Here is a 16,065-nt window from a genome sequence, read left to right on the forward strand (position 1 = left end):
TCCTCACGATGTTTTCCTTCACTGTTAAAGCAAGTGATACTAATTACTTAAAACGCATATAACTCCGAAAGGTTGGAGTGCGTGCCCGGGATCGAACCCTGACCTTCCACTAGGAGGCGGACGTCCTAACCTATCACACTATCACTATATAACGAAGCTATCACAGCTTCAGTGTATAAGTAAATCTAAATATATAAAAGGGAAAGGTGACTAACTGATCTGTCAACGAACAGCTCAAACTACTGGACGGATCGGGCTAGCTATTATGACGTAGGCCTTTGCTAAGAAAATATTTTTGAAAATTCAACCCCTAAGGGTGCCTGTCCACTGAAGCGGAGATGTGTATAGTTGACCAATCAGAGTTTCATCAGATGACGGAATAAAAATGTCACGTTATTTACCGACAATCTGATTGGTCTGCTCAACACATCTCCGCTCCGCTCCGCACCAGTGGACAGGCAGCCTTAGGGGGTGTAATAGGGGTCTGAAGTTTGTGTAGTCCACGCGGACGAAATCGCGAGCATAGGCTAGTAAGATGACCAGAACTTCTGGTCATGGTCTTCATCCGTTTAAGTCGTTATGCTTATTTCAACCACTTATATTATTGTAGAAAATATACCTATTTAAATATCTTAGCTCCTATTACTAGGTCCATCCATCTACCTAGGTACTGAAACAATTCGAAGAACTTATCATGACTTAGAATAACTTCGTTAATGTGTAATAGTCGTACAGCCGTACTCAGAGTAGCTTAATCGTTACTTAAGTTTAGTTAAAACGAGACAGAGCTATATCTCTCACATAAATCTGTCTCGTTTTAACTCAATCTTAAGTAACGATTAGTGACTGATAGGTACGGCTGATAGATTATTTAAACACTACAAATATCCTACAATTAACCTAATTATGACTATCGAAGAAGTGAAGGCGCCAAATCGTTTCTTCCTGGGAAACTTAGTTTAACTAATGGGGCGAACACAGTAATAGATATTATATATTAAGTATAAGTAAAAAGGAAGTACACAAGAAGGAGATAGCGGATTTGTAGAGCATTGTCTCTGTCGTTGAGACCGACATAGGTATGATTGACAGAGACAACGCTCTACAATTATATGGCATTTATTTTGTACACTTATTTTGTTATTGTATTGTACTATGCTTATCTGACTTTCGTAAGCGCTTGTATAAGTCTAAATCGTAAAATAAATAAATACAAATACAAAGCTGAAATGTTATTCTAAAGGCCGATGTACATTATTTTCTGCTGCGTACTGTATATATAGTCCGCGACAGGTTTAGATGGGAATCGAGGTATGAGGCGGGGGGACGCCCCGCTCACCCGCACGTCAGTCGCGCTCACCCGCACGTGGTTAGCGCAGGGGCAAGTGTATGGGACGTTACCTCCCCGATTGCCATCTCGACCTGTCGCGTACTACACCTACGTTATAATATACGCGTCTGGGACTTAAACTACCGAATTTTGGGTTACATTGGTAAATTACTACCTATCTCTTCTACTCTCGCGTTTTATGTATCTTCTGTCATACTCATCATCGAGCACGGATTTACACGCCATGTCATATGAACGTAGCATATCTATGGTACAAAGTCACTGAGCGAACAAAAACTTGTATTTATAAGACGTCTAACATTCGCACACGCCAGAAAGACAATGCTTGTAGCATAAGAATCTAGAGAAGAAAAGAGAAGGAAAATAATCTGTCCTGTTTATTTGTAGGACGGCATCGCGCCCGCAACAAAACGAGTGACACAAACACAAAGCGCTATAAAGAAACGAGTGAAACGAGTATCGAAACGAATGATTTCCATCACAGAATGTTCCCCGAACTCCTCAATTTTGGAAACGACTTGAGCGTCTTACTCGATTGCTCCAACGCGACACCGATCAGATGTCGAAGTGGGATCGGGTACAAGTGCTGCTATTGCCAACAAGAATTCCCCGACGCTGCAGACCTCAAACAACACACTTTCAAAGGACACGACACCAAAACTAGATGCGGACTGATAAAAGGCAAATACGGAGCTTCGTCATTAGTCAAACTCGATATCACGTCCCTAACATGTACAATATGCTACAAAGATATAGACACTATAGACAATCTCATAGACCATCTAGTAGAATACCACGGAAAAAACATACACAGAGATATCAAAAACTATATATTGCCCTTTAAGTTCCACGGCGAGGAAATCCGCTGCGTCATATGTTTCACTCTGTTCAACAAATTCAAAGTCTTACAAGAGCACATGAGCACCCACTTCCAGAACTTCATATGCGACTACTGCAACGCGGGATTCGTTACTAGAACCATACTTTTGAACCATATCAAAGGTCACGACTTCGGCTCCTATAAATGTGATTACTGTCCCAAAACATATAACACTCAGCGGAAGAAAAAAGCTCATGAGAGACTTGTCCATATCCACAGGAATATGTTGAACAAGTGTGGGTACTGCAATGAAAAATTCAATAGATTTCAGAAGAAAGAGGAACATTTGGTTCGAGTGCACGGCGTACGTTCGGTTGCTATTGAGTGCCAAGCGTGCGACAAAACTTTTGTGTCTCAAAGGGCTTTGAGGGACCATACGAAGCGGGATCATTTGTTGGAACGCAGGCACAGATGCGACGTGTGCGGGATGATGTTCTTCAGACAGAGCGATGTTAGGAAGCACATGGTGAAGCATACGGGGGCGCGGACGTTTCAGTGCGAGGTGTGCCTCAAGGCGTACGGGAGGCGGAACACTCTGCGGGAACACATGCGGATACATGCGGACGACAGGCGGTTCAAGTGCGAGCACTGTGGGCAGGCGTTTGTGCAGAAGTGCAGTTGGCGCGGACATATGCGCTCTAAACATGGCGAGCAGTTTTCAAATGTACCTTAAACTGTAGACTCCATTACTTATGACTGTGCTACTATTACTTTATTTATACTTTAATACTGGCACCGCGTCCGTTGTCTATCTCTAAACTAAATTTAGAGTATCTGCGTCCTTTTCTTTTTAACAATGCTAAAAAAGGACAGAACATGATCTTTACATTTAAAGACTCTAAACTTTAGTGCACGCTACAAATTTAAACAGTAGGCTCGCGACTGTGCGCTAAAATCATGGGTTTTACCTTCTAAAATAAAATTTAAAACTGTCAAACTGCGTCTGTCTTTTTCATATTACATTAGTAAGAAGAGTATGCGAGTACTCTAAAATTAGGTTGTGCTCAGAATCAGTACCAGGGTTTTTTTAAAATCAATTTAAATATAATACAACTTACTTAACGCTACCTACGTTACTATTTATAGTCCGCGACAGGTTGAGATGGCAATCAGGGTATAAGGCGGGGGGACGCCTCGCACACCCGCACAGCCGTAGCGTAACGTAGCGTTAAATAAGTTGTACACTAAAGGTGAGATCTATAGAGCGCACTTTGACTTAGCTTAGACGTAAGACAGAGTTAAAACGAGACAGAGCTATATCTCTGATATACATCTGTCTCGTTTCAACTCAATCTTAAGTCTGAGCAAAGTCAAAGTTCGCTCTATAGATCTCAGCGTAAGGGTGAGATCTATAGAGCGCGCTTTGACTTTGCTCAGACTTAAGTTTGTGTTAAAACGAGACAGATTTATGTGAGAGATATACATCTGTCTCGTTTTAACTCTGTCTAAAGTCTAAGCTAAGTCAGAGTGCGCCCTAATTGATTAAATTCAACTACATATAATATTGCCATCCTTTTCACAACGTCCTCTGTAGAAAAAGACAGGCTGATTTTGATTTGTAGTCTATCAATTTAGTATATAGTTTATAATATTGACAGGTGCAATTGTTTTGTTGATAATAATAATGAGATTTATTAATTGTTTAACTATAGTATTTAATTAAATAACATGTTAAAATACATAATTTATCGGTATTTTTATTTTAAATAGAATACAGGAAAGTAATGTCCACAGACTAAATGAAACAATAGACGTTAAGGCCACAGACGAAGTGCAGTGGTGGCAACGCGCGATTTTTTATGAACTCAAACTAAGCTTATGTACTTTGACATACGGTTGAAATTGTTATAATGGAAACGGAGTCTTTGAAAATTCGATGCGAAAACACGCGCTGTCATAAATATTTCAAACTATCGGATACCCAGCGCGGCGTCCGCTAGTATGGTAAAAAAATATTTACTAATGCATTTAGTGGTCTAAAACCATTTTCGCATAATAAGGCAATAGCCTTTCTAATGAAAACTAGCGGCGTGTGCTAATACGATAAAAAACATTTCCTAATGCATTGTTTTAGTGGTCTAAAATCATCTTCGCATTATTGCCTTTCTAATGAAACCAGTTAGGGGCACATCGGTTGGAACTTGGATGGTTTCAATCTATAACGGACATACGTAGAAGCATTTCTGTATTTTACATATTAGGATTTCGCCGTTCTATGGAGTTATCTTCTATAATATAAAAATGAATCACTAAATGTGTTGCTAATCGCAAATCTCTAGTACAGCTGAACCGATTTCGCTAATTCTTTTTTTATAATATTCCTTGAAGTACGAGGATGGTTCTTACGGAGAGAAAAATTTAAAAAAATTTAAATAGACTGTTAGGCGGAACGAAGTTCGCCAGGGCAGCTAGTAAATGATGTTAATGATCCCTTGTGAGAATGGCTTAGACTTAACGTATCCTTTCTTTATAGGAAAAGTCCAAGAAGATACAGAGGCCAAGAGAGAGAAACAGAAATCACCAAATAAGGCCAAACAAGAGGAAATGAGAAAACACGGGGATAACATAACCTCAATGTTCCAATACACGAATGCGACACCGATACGAGCCAAGAACGATTTCGGATACGCGTGTTGTTTTTGTGCACACGTTTGCCAAGAGCCCAATCTACTTAAAGATCATACGATAAAAAACCACGAATTTGATAAGACTACGTTCATGGAAGGCAAACGCTTAGGCGACTATTTGGTTAAGCTTGACATAACACATCTTCAGTGTAACATTTGTAAAACAGACTTACAAACTTTGGACGCAGCGTTGACCCATTTGAAGGAACATGACAAACCCATACACTTAGACATAAACAATCATATAATGCCATTCAATTTCGAAGGCGAATGCCTCAAGTGTGTGTACTGTAATGTTGTATTCCACAAGTTCAAGAAACTCCTCGAACACATGAGTCGCCATTACAGAAATTGCGTGTGCGATATTTGTGGGGCCGGATTCATAAATCGCAGCACGTTTACCGTGCATTACCACGGTCATAAAACTGGCTACTTCCCATGCCAGCACTGCCAGAAAGTTTTCGACACGAAAAGGAAGCAGAGATCTCACGAAATGGCGATTCATGTGCACGCGCAGAAAATGTACAAATGCGGGTATTGCAATGGACATTTCAGCACGCATTGGCAGAAAGAGAAACACATAGCGACCCATCATGGAGTTAGCTTACCAAAAATACAGTGTCAGGTTTGCGACAAAATTTGTTTGACCGCAAATTCGTTGAGGATACATATGAAACGGGATCATTTAATGGAAAGGCGATTCGAATGTAGTGTTTGCGAACACAGATTCTTCGGAGCTCAGGAGCTGAAGGAGCACATGGTGAAGCATACGGGTATTCGGGACTATAAATGTGATATTTGCTTGAAGGCTTATGGGAAGAAGTCTACCCTCCGGGAGCACATACGCATCCACGCGGATGACAGACGTTTCAAGTGTCAGCACTGTGAACAAGCGTTTATACAAAAGTGTAGTCTGAATAATCATTTGCGTTCCAAGCATGGACACTTTCAACACTAACTATGTATATTTATACAGTAATTAGCGGATACTCGGCATGTGCTACTACGCAAAAAAAAGAATGTGCCTAATACATTGTTTAGTGGTCCAAAACCCTCTTTGTATTCCTGCATTTCTTATAAAACCAGTTTGGGGCACATCTTTGGATGGTTTCAAAGTCTATAACGGACATAGGCAGAAACAATTTTGTGTTCTGTATATTAGGATTAGGATCTTAAAAGAAGAGTGAATATCTTCTAGGCAGACAGCCTCTATCTTAAGTTGCATCATCAAGCCCATCCCTATTTAGTTAAAAAAATGAATACCCACCTATCTGTCAAATTTTCTGCAATATGTACCTTATTTTAAAATAAAAGAAATACCAGCTGTTACAACATATGTAGTTGTCAATTACGCAGCAATCTGTAATCTGTCGATAACTTACTTATAGGTGTGTATACTCGGTGAAAAGGTATACCTATAGCAACGTTTTTTGTTAAAAAATACCTACCATCGAATTGACAAAATAAGAACGTTTCAAACATATTTAGCATATCTATATTAGAGTGAGGTGGTTAGTGTTTTGAAATGAAATATTTTTTATGTTATTGACGCTACTGCAAACCTGTAATAAGTCTTTAGTCTTATCTCTTTTATTGTATCACACTCTTTTATACCTGATTAATCAACAACTTAAGGCGTTGCGGTTAGCTAAGTTTCCTTCTCTCGCAAACATTTTCAATGATTGTGAAAGAATCGGTACATTCAACAAATGTAGCTCCGGCCAAGTCCTAAATATTAAAATTACGTTTAATCATGCTTCATAATTCGTACCACCAAACAGATCAAAAATCACTCTCTGCACAGGTTAAAGGTAGATTTCCTTTTCGTGACACCGTCTGGACGTACAATCGAACGTATTTTTTCAAAAACGTTCCAACCCATATTTAAGCCAAAATTGAAATATTACAGACTAGGTGATCCCCGCGGCTTCGCCCGCGTGTTATAATATAGCCTATGTCACTCAGGAATAATGTAGCTTTCTACTGGTGAAAGAATTTTTAAAATCGGTTCAGTAGTTCCAGAGATTACCCCCTACAAACAAACTTAACGACATTACCTCTTTATAATATTAGTATAGAAGTATAGATGATGATGAGGTGATCAACAAACTTATTACAGCTGGGCGATTAGGGTAAAATTTCATGTCGCATAGCAAAATGAAATATCCACGATATAATCTGATCATTTCTTTTGCTATATGACTTTATTTTGCAGTTATCGCCCAGCGGTTTCTTGATATTATCTTAATCATTTAGACGTGATTATGGTTTGGATCGTTTTTCAAAAAATATGTTCAATTCATTATTTTACGACTGTGTCGACGTATAAAACAGTTCTTAATAGTTACGTTAGAGATGAAGAAAGTGGACTCATCAACTTCATTGGATAACATGTGTCATTTCTTTATAGGCCCACTGCAAGAGAGACTTAAAAAGCCCGTGAGAGCTCCAAACTCGAACCAATCCAAACAAGACGAGAAAGCCAAACATCAGGATAACATTACAACTCTCTGCAAATATACAAACGCGACGCCAATACGTTGCGAAAGAGATTCGAGGTACGGATGCTGTTTTTGCGTTAAACTATTCCAAGAACCGGCTGAACTCAAAAAACATAACATCGAAACGCATTCATCAGACGTAAATACGTTACTGAATCATAAAAAAATGATCGATTACGTAATCAAATTGGACATTACAGGATTGAAATGCAATCTGTGCGCTCTAGAAATAGACAGTTTAGACGAAATTATGCAACATCTCAAGGAACACAACAAACTTATTCACACGGATATCAATAATCAGATATTCCCGTTCAGTTTCGAAGACGAGGAATTGAAGTGTGCGATTTGTAAAACTGATTTCAACACGTTCCGAAAATTGTTCCAACATATGCACACGCATTATAGACACCACATTTGCGAGATTTGCGCCGCTGGGTTCATCACCAAGAGGTCGTACGAGGCTCATTACGAAATACACAAGAAAGGTGTTTTCTATTGTAAATTCTGTCAGAAAGTATTCGACACTATGAGCAGAAAGAGATCCCACGAATCAGGTGTCCATAGAAATTCCAATAGAGCTATGTGCCGTTTCTGTGGCGAGAGATTCAGCAACTCCAGTAAGAAGGAGAAGCATATATCCAGCGTGCATAATGTGCGTGTGCGAGAGATAAAATGTAAGCAGTGTGAAAAAGTTTTGCCAAGTATGGAAGCTTTGAGAGTGCATACGAAACGTGATCATTTATTGGAGAGGCCTTTCGAATGTGAGTATTGCGATGAGAGATTCTTCCGTCGGGGTGACATGCAGAATCATATGGTGAAGCACACGGGCAGCAGGGAGTTCCAGTGTAATGTGTGTGACAAGAAATTCGGCAGGAAGACAACACTGACAGAACATATGCGCACTCACAAGGATGACAGGCTGAGGCGTATTAAGTGCGTGCGTTCGAACAACGAGGGCGAAGTCTCAATATACCTAGAATATTAGTTCTGCATGTCATGTACGATATTGTAGCAGCCGTATTTCATTGTTGTCTTGTTTGCTTATTGTGAGTGGCATTGTTTTTAGTTTTAATAAATGCCTGATTATACTTTAAAAAATATTTTATTTATCAATTTACCTGTAATCTATCGATGAGTTACTTAGTATACATACAGTATAATATATGTTGATAATATTTTTGACAAATACCTAAAAACGTTGTCAAATAACTTGTGGACAACTTACAGATAGTTCGCAAAAATATTTGAGTAATAATACGCTACAGGTCGAGATAGCAATCGGGGTGGGAACGCCCCGCACAGCCCCCCGCGCTAACCCGGTGCGGGTTACGTGTGGGTGTGCGGGGCGTCCCCCGCGTCATACCCCGATTGCCGTCTCGACCTGTTGCATACTATACATCGAAACTGGCGACTGACTGCCCAGTCTTCGTGCAGTTCTAGTACGGGCACAGAATGAACTTCACGCAGACTGCAGTCGCGTAGTCGATCGGCAGTTGCGTTACAAGATCAACTGCACTAAAGCTGCTCCGAACTGCAATTTATTTTGCAGTCGAAATGCAGATTGTCTGTCTTGACCTTAATACTCAGGCAAAGTCTAGTCTGTATCAAGATTTTAGACTAGAAGATCGAATCAGTGTTATTCGAACCTATGATATTGTGATTTGTAAAATGCATTCGACTGTGTCTTGACTCCGATGAAGCCGAATAGCCATCTTAAACGAAACTAAATGCAATAATAGGTAATGAGTCTCTGTCACTGCGCAGAGTTTTCATTAGGTATATTTGATAAATGTGGGATACAATTAATTCATACAGATTTACGAATAATATATTGGGATGCCTCAGGGTGAAAGTCCAAAACTATTGTTTCTGTTTATTGCTATATTTTTTGTGCCCTTTCTATTATTATTTTTTATTTATTTAACAACATGAGAAATTTCAATTATTTTGTGATTTAAAGAAAAATATTTTTTGTTTTACTTACTTCCTTCGTAGTGTCAATTATCAAATACCTACACTGCGCGAAGGCCTGTACCTACTTAATCTTTCTTTTCTTATGCTTTCTTTATAGATTCCCAGAAAGAAGAAGACAAGGTCATAGTGAAACATCTTCATAACATTACGTCCGTATTGAAAAACACGAACGCGACACCTATAGGAATTCAAAGCGACAAAGGCTATGGATGCTATTTTTGCGAAAACTTTTATGAGAAACCAAAAGAACTTAAAGAACACATAAGAAATTCCCATTCAGCAGACTTTGACCGAATTATGGAGGGCAAAAAGTTGAGCGATTACTTAATTAAACTTGACATAACTGGACTACAGTGCAATATTTGCAAAGCCAAAGTTTTATATATGATGCCAAGTTTAGAGGATATGATGCCACATCTCAAAGATCACAAGAAAGAAATACATTTGGATATTAAAAATCAGATAATGCCGTTTAATTTCAATAATGAAGAACTAAAGTGTGCGGTATGTGAACAAGAATTCGATGTGTTCGAAACGCTGGTCGAACATATGCATCTGCATTATAGGAACTACGTTTGCAAGAACTGCCCGGCTGGATTCATAAATGAGAAATATTATCTAGATCACATAGTGTTGCATGCAAAAGGAGAATTCAAATGTAAAGACTGTGAAAAAGTATTTGATACTTTGCACAAGAAGAAACTTCATGAAGCGGTTCACCTACATTCGCATACGCTGAGAAAATGTGATTTGTGCGCCAAAACTTTTAGTTTGAAACGCAATATGGAGCGACATATGGCAAGCGTGCACGGAAAAGATTTCGTGAAATTGCGTCCACGCTTACTCGAGATTGTCTTCTTAAGCTTTAAGGGAAAGAGCAAAACAATGATTATGTGGCGCTTTGAATCTAGGATACGCAATTTCAAAGAAGTCGCTAGTTTATCTTTGATTGGACAATTTCCAATAAGTATTAGTTTAAGTAACGGTTGTGTCATCTGTAATCGTTTGTATGATTTTCGGTCTCTGATGAAGTGATAGTAATTAAATTGGATTTTGTGTATTGCCTGGTGTATATTTTATGTACTAAAGAGATCTCAAATAACACTAGATTTAAATACATATACATATGACGATTTTTCAACTGCCGTGAAAAGTCGTTGTGTAAAATGGCTGACTTACAGATATAAAGCCATTTTTAAGATTATGAAAGACGTTAGATGTTATATTAGGAACCGTTTATTAAATTAATCTTAAGTTTGTTACGCACATAATTTTTTTATTTAATAACGCAATGGATATGGTGGGACGTCTCAATTTACAAAATGTGAAATTCTAGGAAACTTTCTAACCAATGGAGTAATTATTAATTATAGAACCGCTTTAATGCTATTACTCTCCTCTTTGACACATTCTAAAGAGAAAAATATGTAACATACAGCCAATAGGAAAACAAAGAGTGATGACACCAAAAATCAATTCAATATGTCCTTTCTCTACAGATCGAGGGAAGAAAGTAACAGTACAGAAGAAGAAGATATCAAACAACCCCAAGAAACGTGAAAGAAGCAAGCATATGGATAACATAACGACCCTGTTCAACCACACCAACGCCACACCCTTGCGCTGTCAGAAAGATATTGGATACGGGTGTTGCTTCTGCGAAAAGTTTTGTGAAAAACCTGGCGAACTAAAAGAACATACAAGACAAACTCACCAATCTGATATACACAAAATTATGAGAAAGAAATCACTAAACGATTATCACGTGAAACTTGATATAACTGGCTTACAATGCAACGAATGCAGTACAAAAATAGATAATCTAGAGGACATGATGCGTCATCTTCAGGAACACAGCAAAAATATACATTGGGACATAAATAATCACATAATGCCTTTCAGTTTTGACGATGACGAATTGCGCTGTGTCATGTGTAAAGCAGAATTCAACAAATTCAAGAAATTGAATGAACACATGAACAAACATTACCGAAATCGAGTTTGCGACGTCTGCGGCGCAGGTTTCATTAATGAAAGAACTTTTCGAAAGCATTCAATCCAAGTCCATAAAAAGGGCGTTTTCGCTTGCAAATTCTGTGAAAAGGTCTTCGATACTATCGGGAAGAAAAGGTCCCACGAATCTTCTGTACATATTCACTCCCAGATGTTGAATAAATGCGGGTATTGCAACAAGAAGTTTAAATCGCACAGGAATAAAGAGAAGCATATTTCGAGTGCACACGGCGTACGTATAAAGGAAATCAAATGCAAATTGTGCGGCAAAGTCTGTCTGACCGCGAACGCTCTGCGAGTTCACACGAGACGTGACCATTTGAAGGAACGGAACTATCAATGCCATTTGTGTGATTTTTCGTCGTACGGAAACAGTTGCTTACAAAGTCACATGTTGAAACATACGGGGGTGAGGGATTTCCAATGTGACATTTGTTTGAAGTCGTACGCTAAAAAGAAGACGTTAAAGGAACATATGCGGATACATGCGGACGACAGGCGGTTTAAGTGCGAGTACTGTGGTCTAGCGTTTATACAGAAGTGTAGTTTGAAGGGGCATATGCAGTCGAAACATAGAGATTTGGTGCCCTCGGTTTAGTAAATCTGTTGTGTCCTTCCACTTGATGTGGTGAGGGTAGTTTGTTAATGTATTAGTAGTTATACCCAATGATATTACGTAGTAGATTAGTAGGTACATACTAATCAAAACTGAAGACTTATAACTACAGTACGCGGCCGAAAGTAATGTACTTACATCGACCTTTAGGAGGAGATAGCAAATTTGTAGAGCCATGTCTCTGTCGTCGAGACCGACATGACGTCATATAGGTATGAGTGACAGAGACAACGCTCTATAAAGTCGAAATGTCATTCTAAAGGCCGATGTACATTAATTTCGGCCGCGTAGTGTACAACACTTGGATCACATTTGTAGAGCGCTCTCTTCTCTCGTACCTTTTGTGTCTTCTGTTTTGCTTATCACTTATCACGAAGTAATGTAATATGAAAGTAACATAACTATGATATAAAGTCATTGGTTTATTATAAAAAAAAATGTAAATAAGTATTTAAAGTAAGTCACGTTAGGAGTTTCGATGTTTTATTTTGCTTGATGTTTATAGATTTTTTCAATGTTTTAGGTAATTAGAACAAGGTAATAAATTCTCTTTAGCAATTCTACTTAAATTATTTTTCATTTAAAATCCTGAGCGCAGCTTGGAATCATAAGAATAACACTTTTAACATTTTAAAGACAAAAAGCAAGAGGTAGAGCGGTAGTATGATTGTTCACATAAGGCATTCACCCAAAAATTATTGGATAAACCATTTTTATTTTAGTGATTCTTTTTTATTAGATAGTCTCTGCCCTTGCAGTTTTCGTATGGTGTTCATATTTGAATTTAGACAAATCCAAAGTTTCCGTTCTATTAAGAATTATGCATGGAGGAATATGGATTAAGATAAATGGAGGACGGAACCACTTACTGTTTTGATGTTTTTTTGCTACACTTGTTAACGTAACAGTTAAAATCATCATCATCATCATTATTATCGTCAATAAATAGATGTTCACTATTTGACATACGTCTCTTGTGGCGCAGCCTGAATCCAGCGCTTCCCTGCGACTTGTTTGATATCATATGTCCACATAGTGGGGGATCTGCCAACGTTGCGTTTTCCCCTTAGAGTATTTAAACTAATAGAGAGAAAATTTCTTTGGTTTTACCGTGTATTTTTTAGCTCAGAAAATGGCGGCGCTTGTTCATAGTATCAGCTAATAAGCTGTCATAACAAAAGATTAGGTTATTTATTTACAAGAAAAACACGTACTTACGCTCGCACAGCAAATGGCGGATTGCGCCGAAACCCTGTTTTTATAGTTAGTTTGAAATGTAGTGTTGTCTCTTACACACTTATGAAAATTTCGATAAGATTGAGCTAGTTTCCGATCCGCTATTTTCTATAGGACATTAGGGCAACTCTTTATAATTTATATCTCTATGGTTTTCCCCTGCGAGGTCGCCATTTAACACCTAAAATGGATTACCAATTACACTGCGATTATACCTTAGTATCAAGTAATGTAATAAAATTTGATGTCTCACTATTCTACGTTCTTCGTAATATGCATATAAACCATGGTAAGAACTAGAAAGGACCTCTTACATAACATCATTTATATAACATAGTTACGTACCTAACAAGATTGTACTAGTTGTAAATCAGGTTTTTAACTACGAAACTGCCGTTTTGTATGAAAAATTTAAACCAGCAATGTACATAATATAATATGTAAATCATAAATATATTTGAGCGACAACAAACAGAACAAGTAAGTTTTGAAAATGGAAGAACATGCCTTAAAAGTAAAATTAATTTGAATTCATTATTTCAAGTCAAACAGCACGCGTTACTTTAAACCTACCCGAACTAAGAATCAGCTTAGACATACTAAATAATATCTGTCCCAGCTGTACTCACGTGTAGCTTAGACATAATTTATTATAGAATTCAAAGTGGCCTGTTCGACGAAACGGCAATTTCATATGTAAAGACCTATACAAGATAGGTGACCTGACTGTTAAGATCATACGCTTATTGTTAGAAAGACGCTTTAAACTTTTACATAAACTTTCTTTTCAGGTGAACCAAACAACCCCGGCCCAAGCAAAACCAACGAAGAACTTAATCCCAAACGAACGAAAACAACAGATAAATCGGAAATGGACCAACACAAGAATAATATTACAGTCGTAATACAAAACACAAATGCAACGCCCTTCCAAAGACACGGCGAAATCGGATATACTTGTTATTTCTGCAAAAACGACTATTTAAATCCGAAAGACTTGAAAAAACATACAATTGAAACCCATAACGATGATGATATTGAGGAAATTTGTAAAGGAAAACCTTTGCGTTACTACCTAGTGAAATTAGACATAACAGATTTAGCTTGTCGTATTTGCGATGAAGAAATATACACTCTCAAAGAATTGTTTGACCACCTAGAAAGTCACGGCAAAATAATATACAGGGATATAAATAATAGAATAATACCTTTCAGATTCGACAATGAAAAACATAAATGTACGATTTGCTCGGTTGAATTTAGTAAATTCAAACGGTTACACGACCACCTCAACACCCACTTTAGGAATTATATTTGTAAATTCTGTAGCACTGGGTTTATTACACTGGGTATGCTATCTTCGCATGAAGCGAGCCATAAAATTGGCGTATACGAATGCGGTTATTGTGACAAAAAATTCAATACGGACAAAAATAAAAAGGTGCACGAAACTGTTATGCATGCAGATGTCCCAAAGGATGCGAAAAGGAAGAGCAAAAAACAAGAAAAAGATGAGTGTACCGCAAACGATACTAAAGGAGAATCGAAGAAACAAACCATAGGTGAAGAATCTGATGAATCTACTGAAATAGATACAGATCCAATTAAATCTGCAGAATCGGGTCAAAAGGGAGTAAGAGAAAAGCATCGTGAAAACATATTTGTTGTAGTAGCGAATACGAACGCAACGCCTTTCGGTAAATGTAACGATACTGGATACGGCTGTCAGTTCTGCGCACAAAAATATTTCAACCCTAAAGATTTAAAGGAACACACATTAAAAACTCATGCGAGCAAAGATTCTTTAAGCATTTGTAAACGTGTGGACTCATATATTGTTAAACTAGACATAACGAATTTAGTTTGCAAGATTTGCAATAATAGTATCGAAGTTTGGGATAAATTGTTCAACCATTTGGAAAGCCACGGTAAAGCTATCCACAGAGACGTTAACAATCACATCATACCGTTTCAATTTGATGGCGACAGACTGGTCTGCGCAGTTTGCCCCAGAGTTTTCAACAAATTTAAACTCCTCCGCCAACATATGAATGTCCACTTCAGTAACTACACTTGCGATGTTTGCTATGTCGGTTTCATCACTGAGAGAATGCGAACCGCTCATATGCAATGCCATAAAACCGGCGTATTCAAATGCAGCTTCTGTGAAAAAAGTTTTACTACCCACAGAAACAAGAAGGCTCACGAAAACATGGTGCACGTTAACTTAAACTATGCGAGTACTTGCGGATTTTGTAAGGAGAAATTCAAGACTTACAAGCAAAAGCATGACCATTTATCCGCTGCGCATGGCATCACCCGGAAACAAGTTAGCTGTTCAGCTTGTAACAGGTCCTTCGAGAGTCAAGCTAAGCTGACGAATCATGTCAAAAGAGATCACCTATTGGAGCGTCTTTATAAATGTGACGAATGTGATCAAGCGTTCTTCAGTAAAGTTGATTTAGGACGGCATTTTGTGAAGCATAGTGGTTTGAAACAATTCGAATGTAATTTGTGCATGAAAGCCTTTTTCTATAGGAAATCTTTGAGGGAGCATATGCGTATTCATACGAACGATAAGCGATTCAAATGCGATCGGTGTGGGAAGGCATTTATTCAGAAATGGAATTGGCTGGGTCATATGCGCAGGAAGCATTGTGTCGAAATTACTGATAAAGTCGTGTCCATAATAGGTCAATAACTGTGCTATTGAATAGGAAATAATTTCTCACAGAAATTTATATGAGGTAGAACAAAGGTTGCGATCTACAGAGCACACTTTAGCTCAGACTTAGGTAGTTAAAGCGAGACAGATTTAGGTATGACTGTAGACTGTCACATACATCTGCTCGTTTTAAGTCTTA

At 38.1% G+C, this 16,065-nt stretch overlaps 4 protein-coding genes across 4 annotated transcripts; all 4 read left to right on the forward strand.

Moving 5' to 3' along the window:
* The first annotated feature begins 1,836 nt into the window (after positions 1–1,836).
* LOC138404142 (zinc finger protein 271-like) lies at positions 1,837–5,816 on the forward strand. The gene is made up of 2 exons (XM_069507386.1): positions 1,837–2,848; positions 4,705–5,816. Exons 1-2 carry the CDS (start codon positions 1,837–1,839, stop codon positions 5,814–5,816), a joined length of 2,124 nt encoding a protein of 707 aa, XP_069363487.1.
* Positions 5,817–7,213: 1,397 nt separating this feature from the next.
* LOC138404143 (PR domain zinc finger protein 5-like) lies at positions 7,214–8,347 on the forward strand. The gene has a single exon (XM_069507387.1). It carries the CDS (start codon positions 7,214–7,216, stop codon positions 8,345–8,347), a length of 1,134 nt encoding a protein of 377 aa, XP_069363488.1.
* A 1,376-nt stretch (positions 8,348–9,723) lies between these two features.
* LOC138404144 (PR domain zinc finger protein 5-like) lies at positions 9,724–11,947 on the forward strand. The gene is made up of 2 exons (XM_069507388.1): positions 9,724–10,003; positions 10,836–11,947. Exons 1-2 carry the CDS (start codon positions 9,724–9,726, stop codon positions 11,945–11,947), a joined length of 1,392 nt encoding a protein of 463 aa, XP_069363489.1.
* Positions 11,948–13,474: 1,527 nt separating this feature from the next.
* On the forward strand, positions 13,475–15,902 carry LOC117994259 (zinc finger protein 585B-like). The gene is made up of 2 exons (XM_069507389.1): positions 13,475–13,490; positions 13,993–15,902. Exons 1-2 carry the CDS (start codon positions 13,475–13,477, stop codon positions 15,900–15,902), a joined length of 1,926 nt encoding a protein of 641 aa, XP_069363490.1.
* Positions 15,903–16,065: the final 163 nt, after the last annotated feature.

Source organism: Maniola hyperantus, chromosome 26, assembly GCF_902806685.2.
Source record: "Maniola hyperantus chromosome 26, iAphHyp1.2, whole genome shotgun sequence".
In the NCBI taxonomy this organism is placed as follows: Eukaryota; Metazoa; Arthropoda; class Insecta; order Lepidoptera; family Nymphalidae; genus Maniola; species Maniola hyperantus.

Excerpts from the sequence above, each read along its gene's own strand:
- LOC138404142 (XM_069507386.1), top strand. The coding sequence starts at position 1,837 with ATGTTCCCCGAACTCCTCAATTTTGGAAACGACTTGAGCGTCTTACTC. Across the intron at positions 2,849-4,704 it reads GGCGTTTGTGCAGAAGTGCA|GAAAAGTCCAAGAAGATACA; the intron begins GTTGGCGCGGAC and ends CTTTCTTTATAG.
- LOC138404143 (XM_069507387.1), top strand. The coding sequence starts at position 7,214 with ATGAAGAAAGTGGACTCATCAACTTCATTGGATAACATGTGTCATTTC.
- LOC138404144 (XM_069507388.1), top strand. The coding sequence starts at position 9,724 with ATGCCAAGTTTAGAGGATATGATGCCACATCTCAAAGATCACAAGAAA. Across the intron at positions 10,004-10,835 it reads AGAATTCAAATGTAAAGACT|ATCGAGGGAAGAAAGTAACA; the intron begins GTGAAAAAGTAT and ends CTTTCTCTACAG.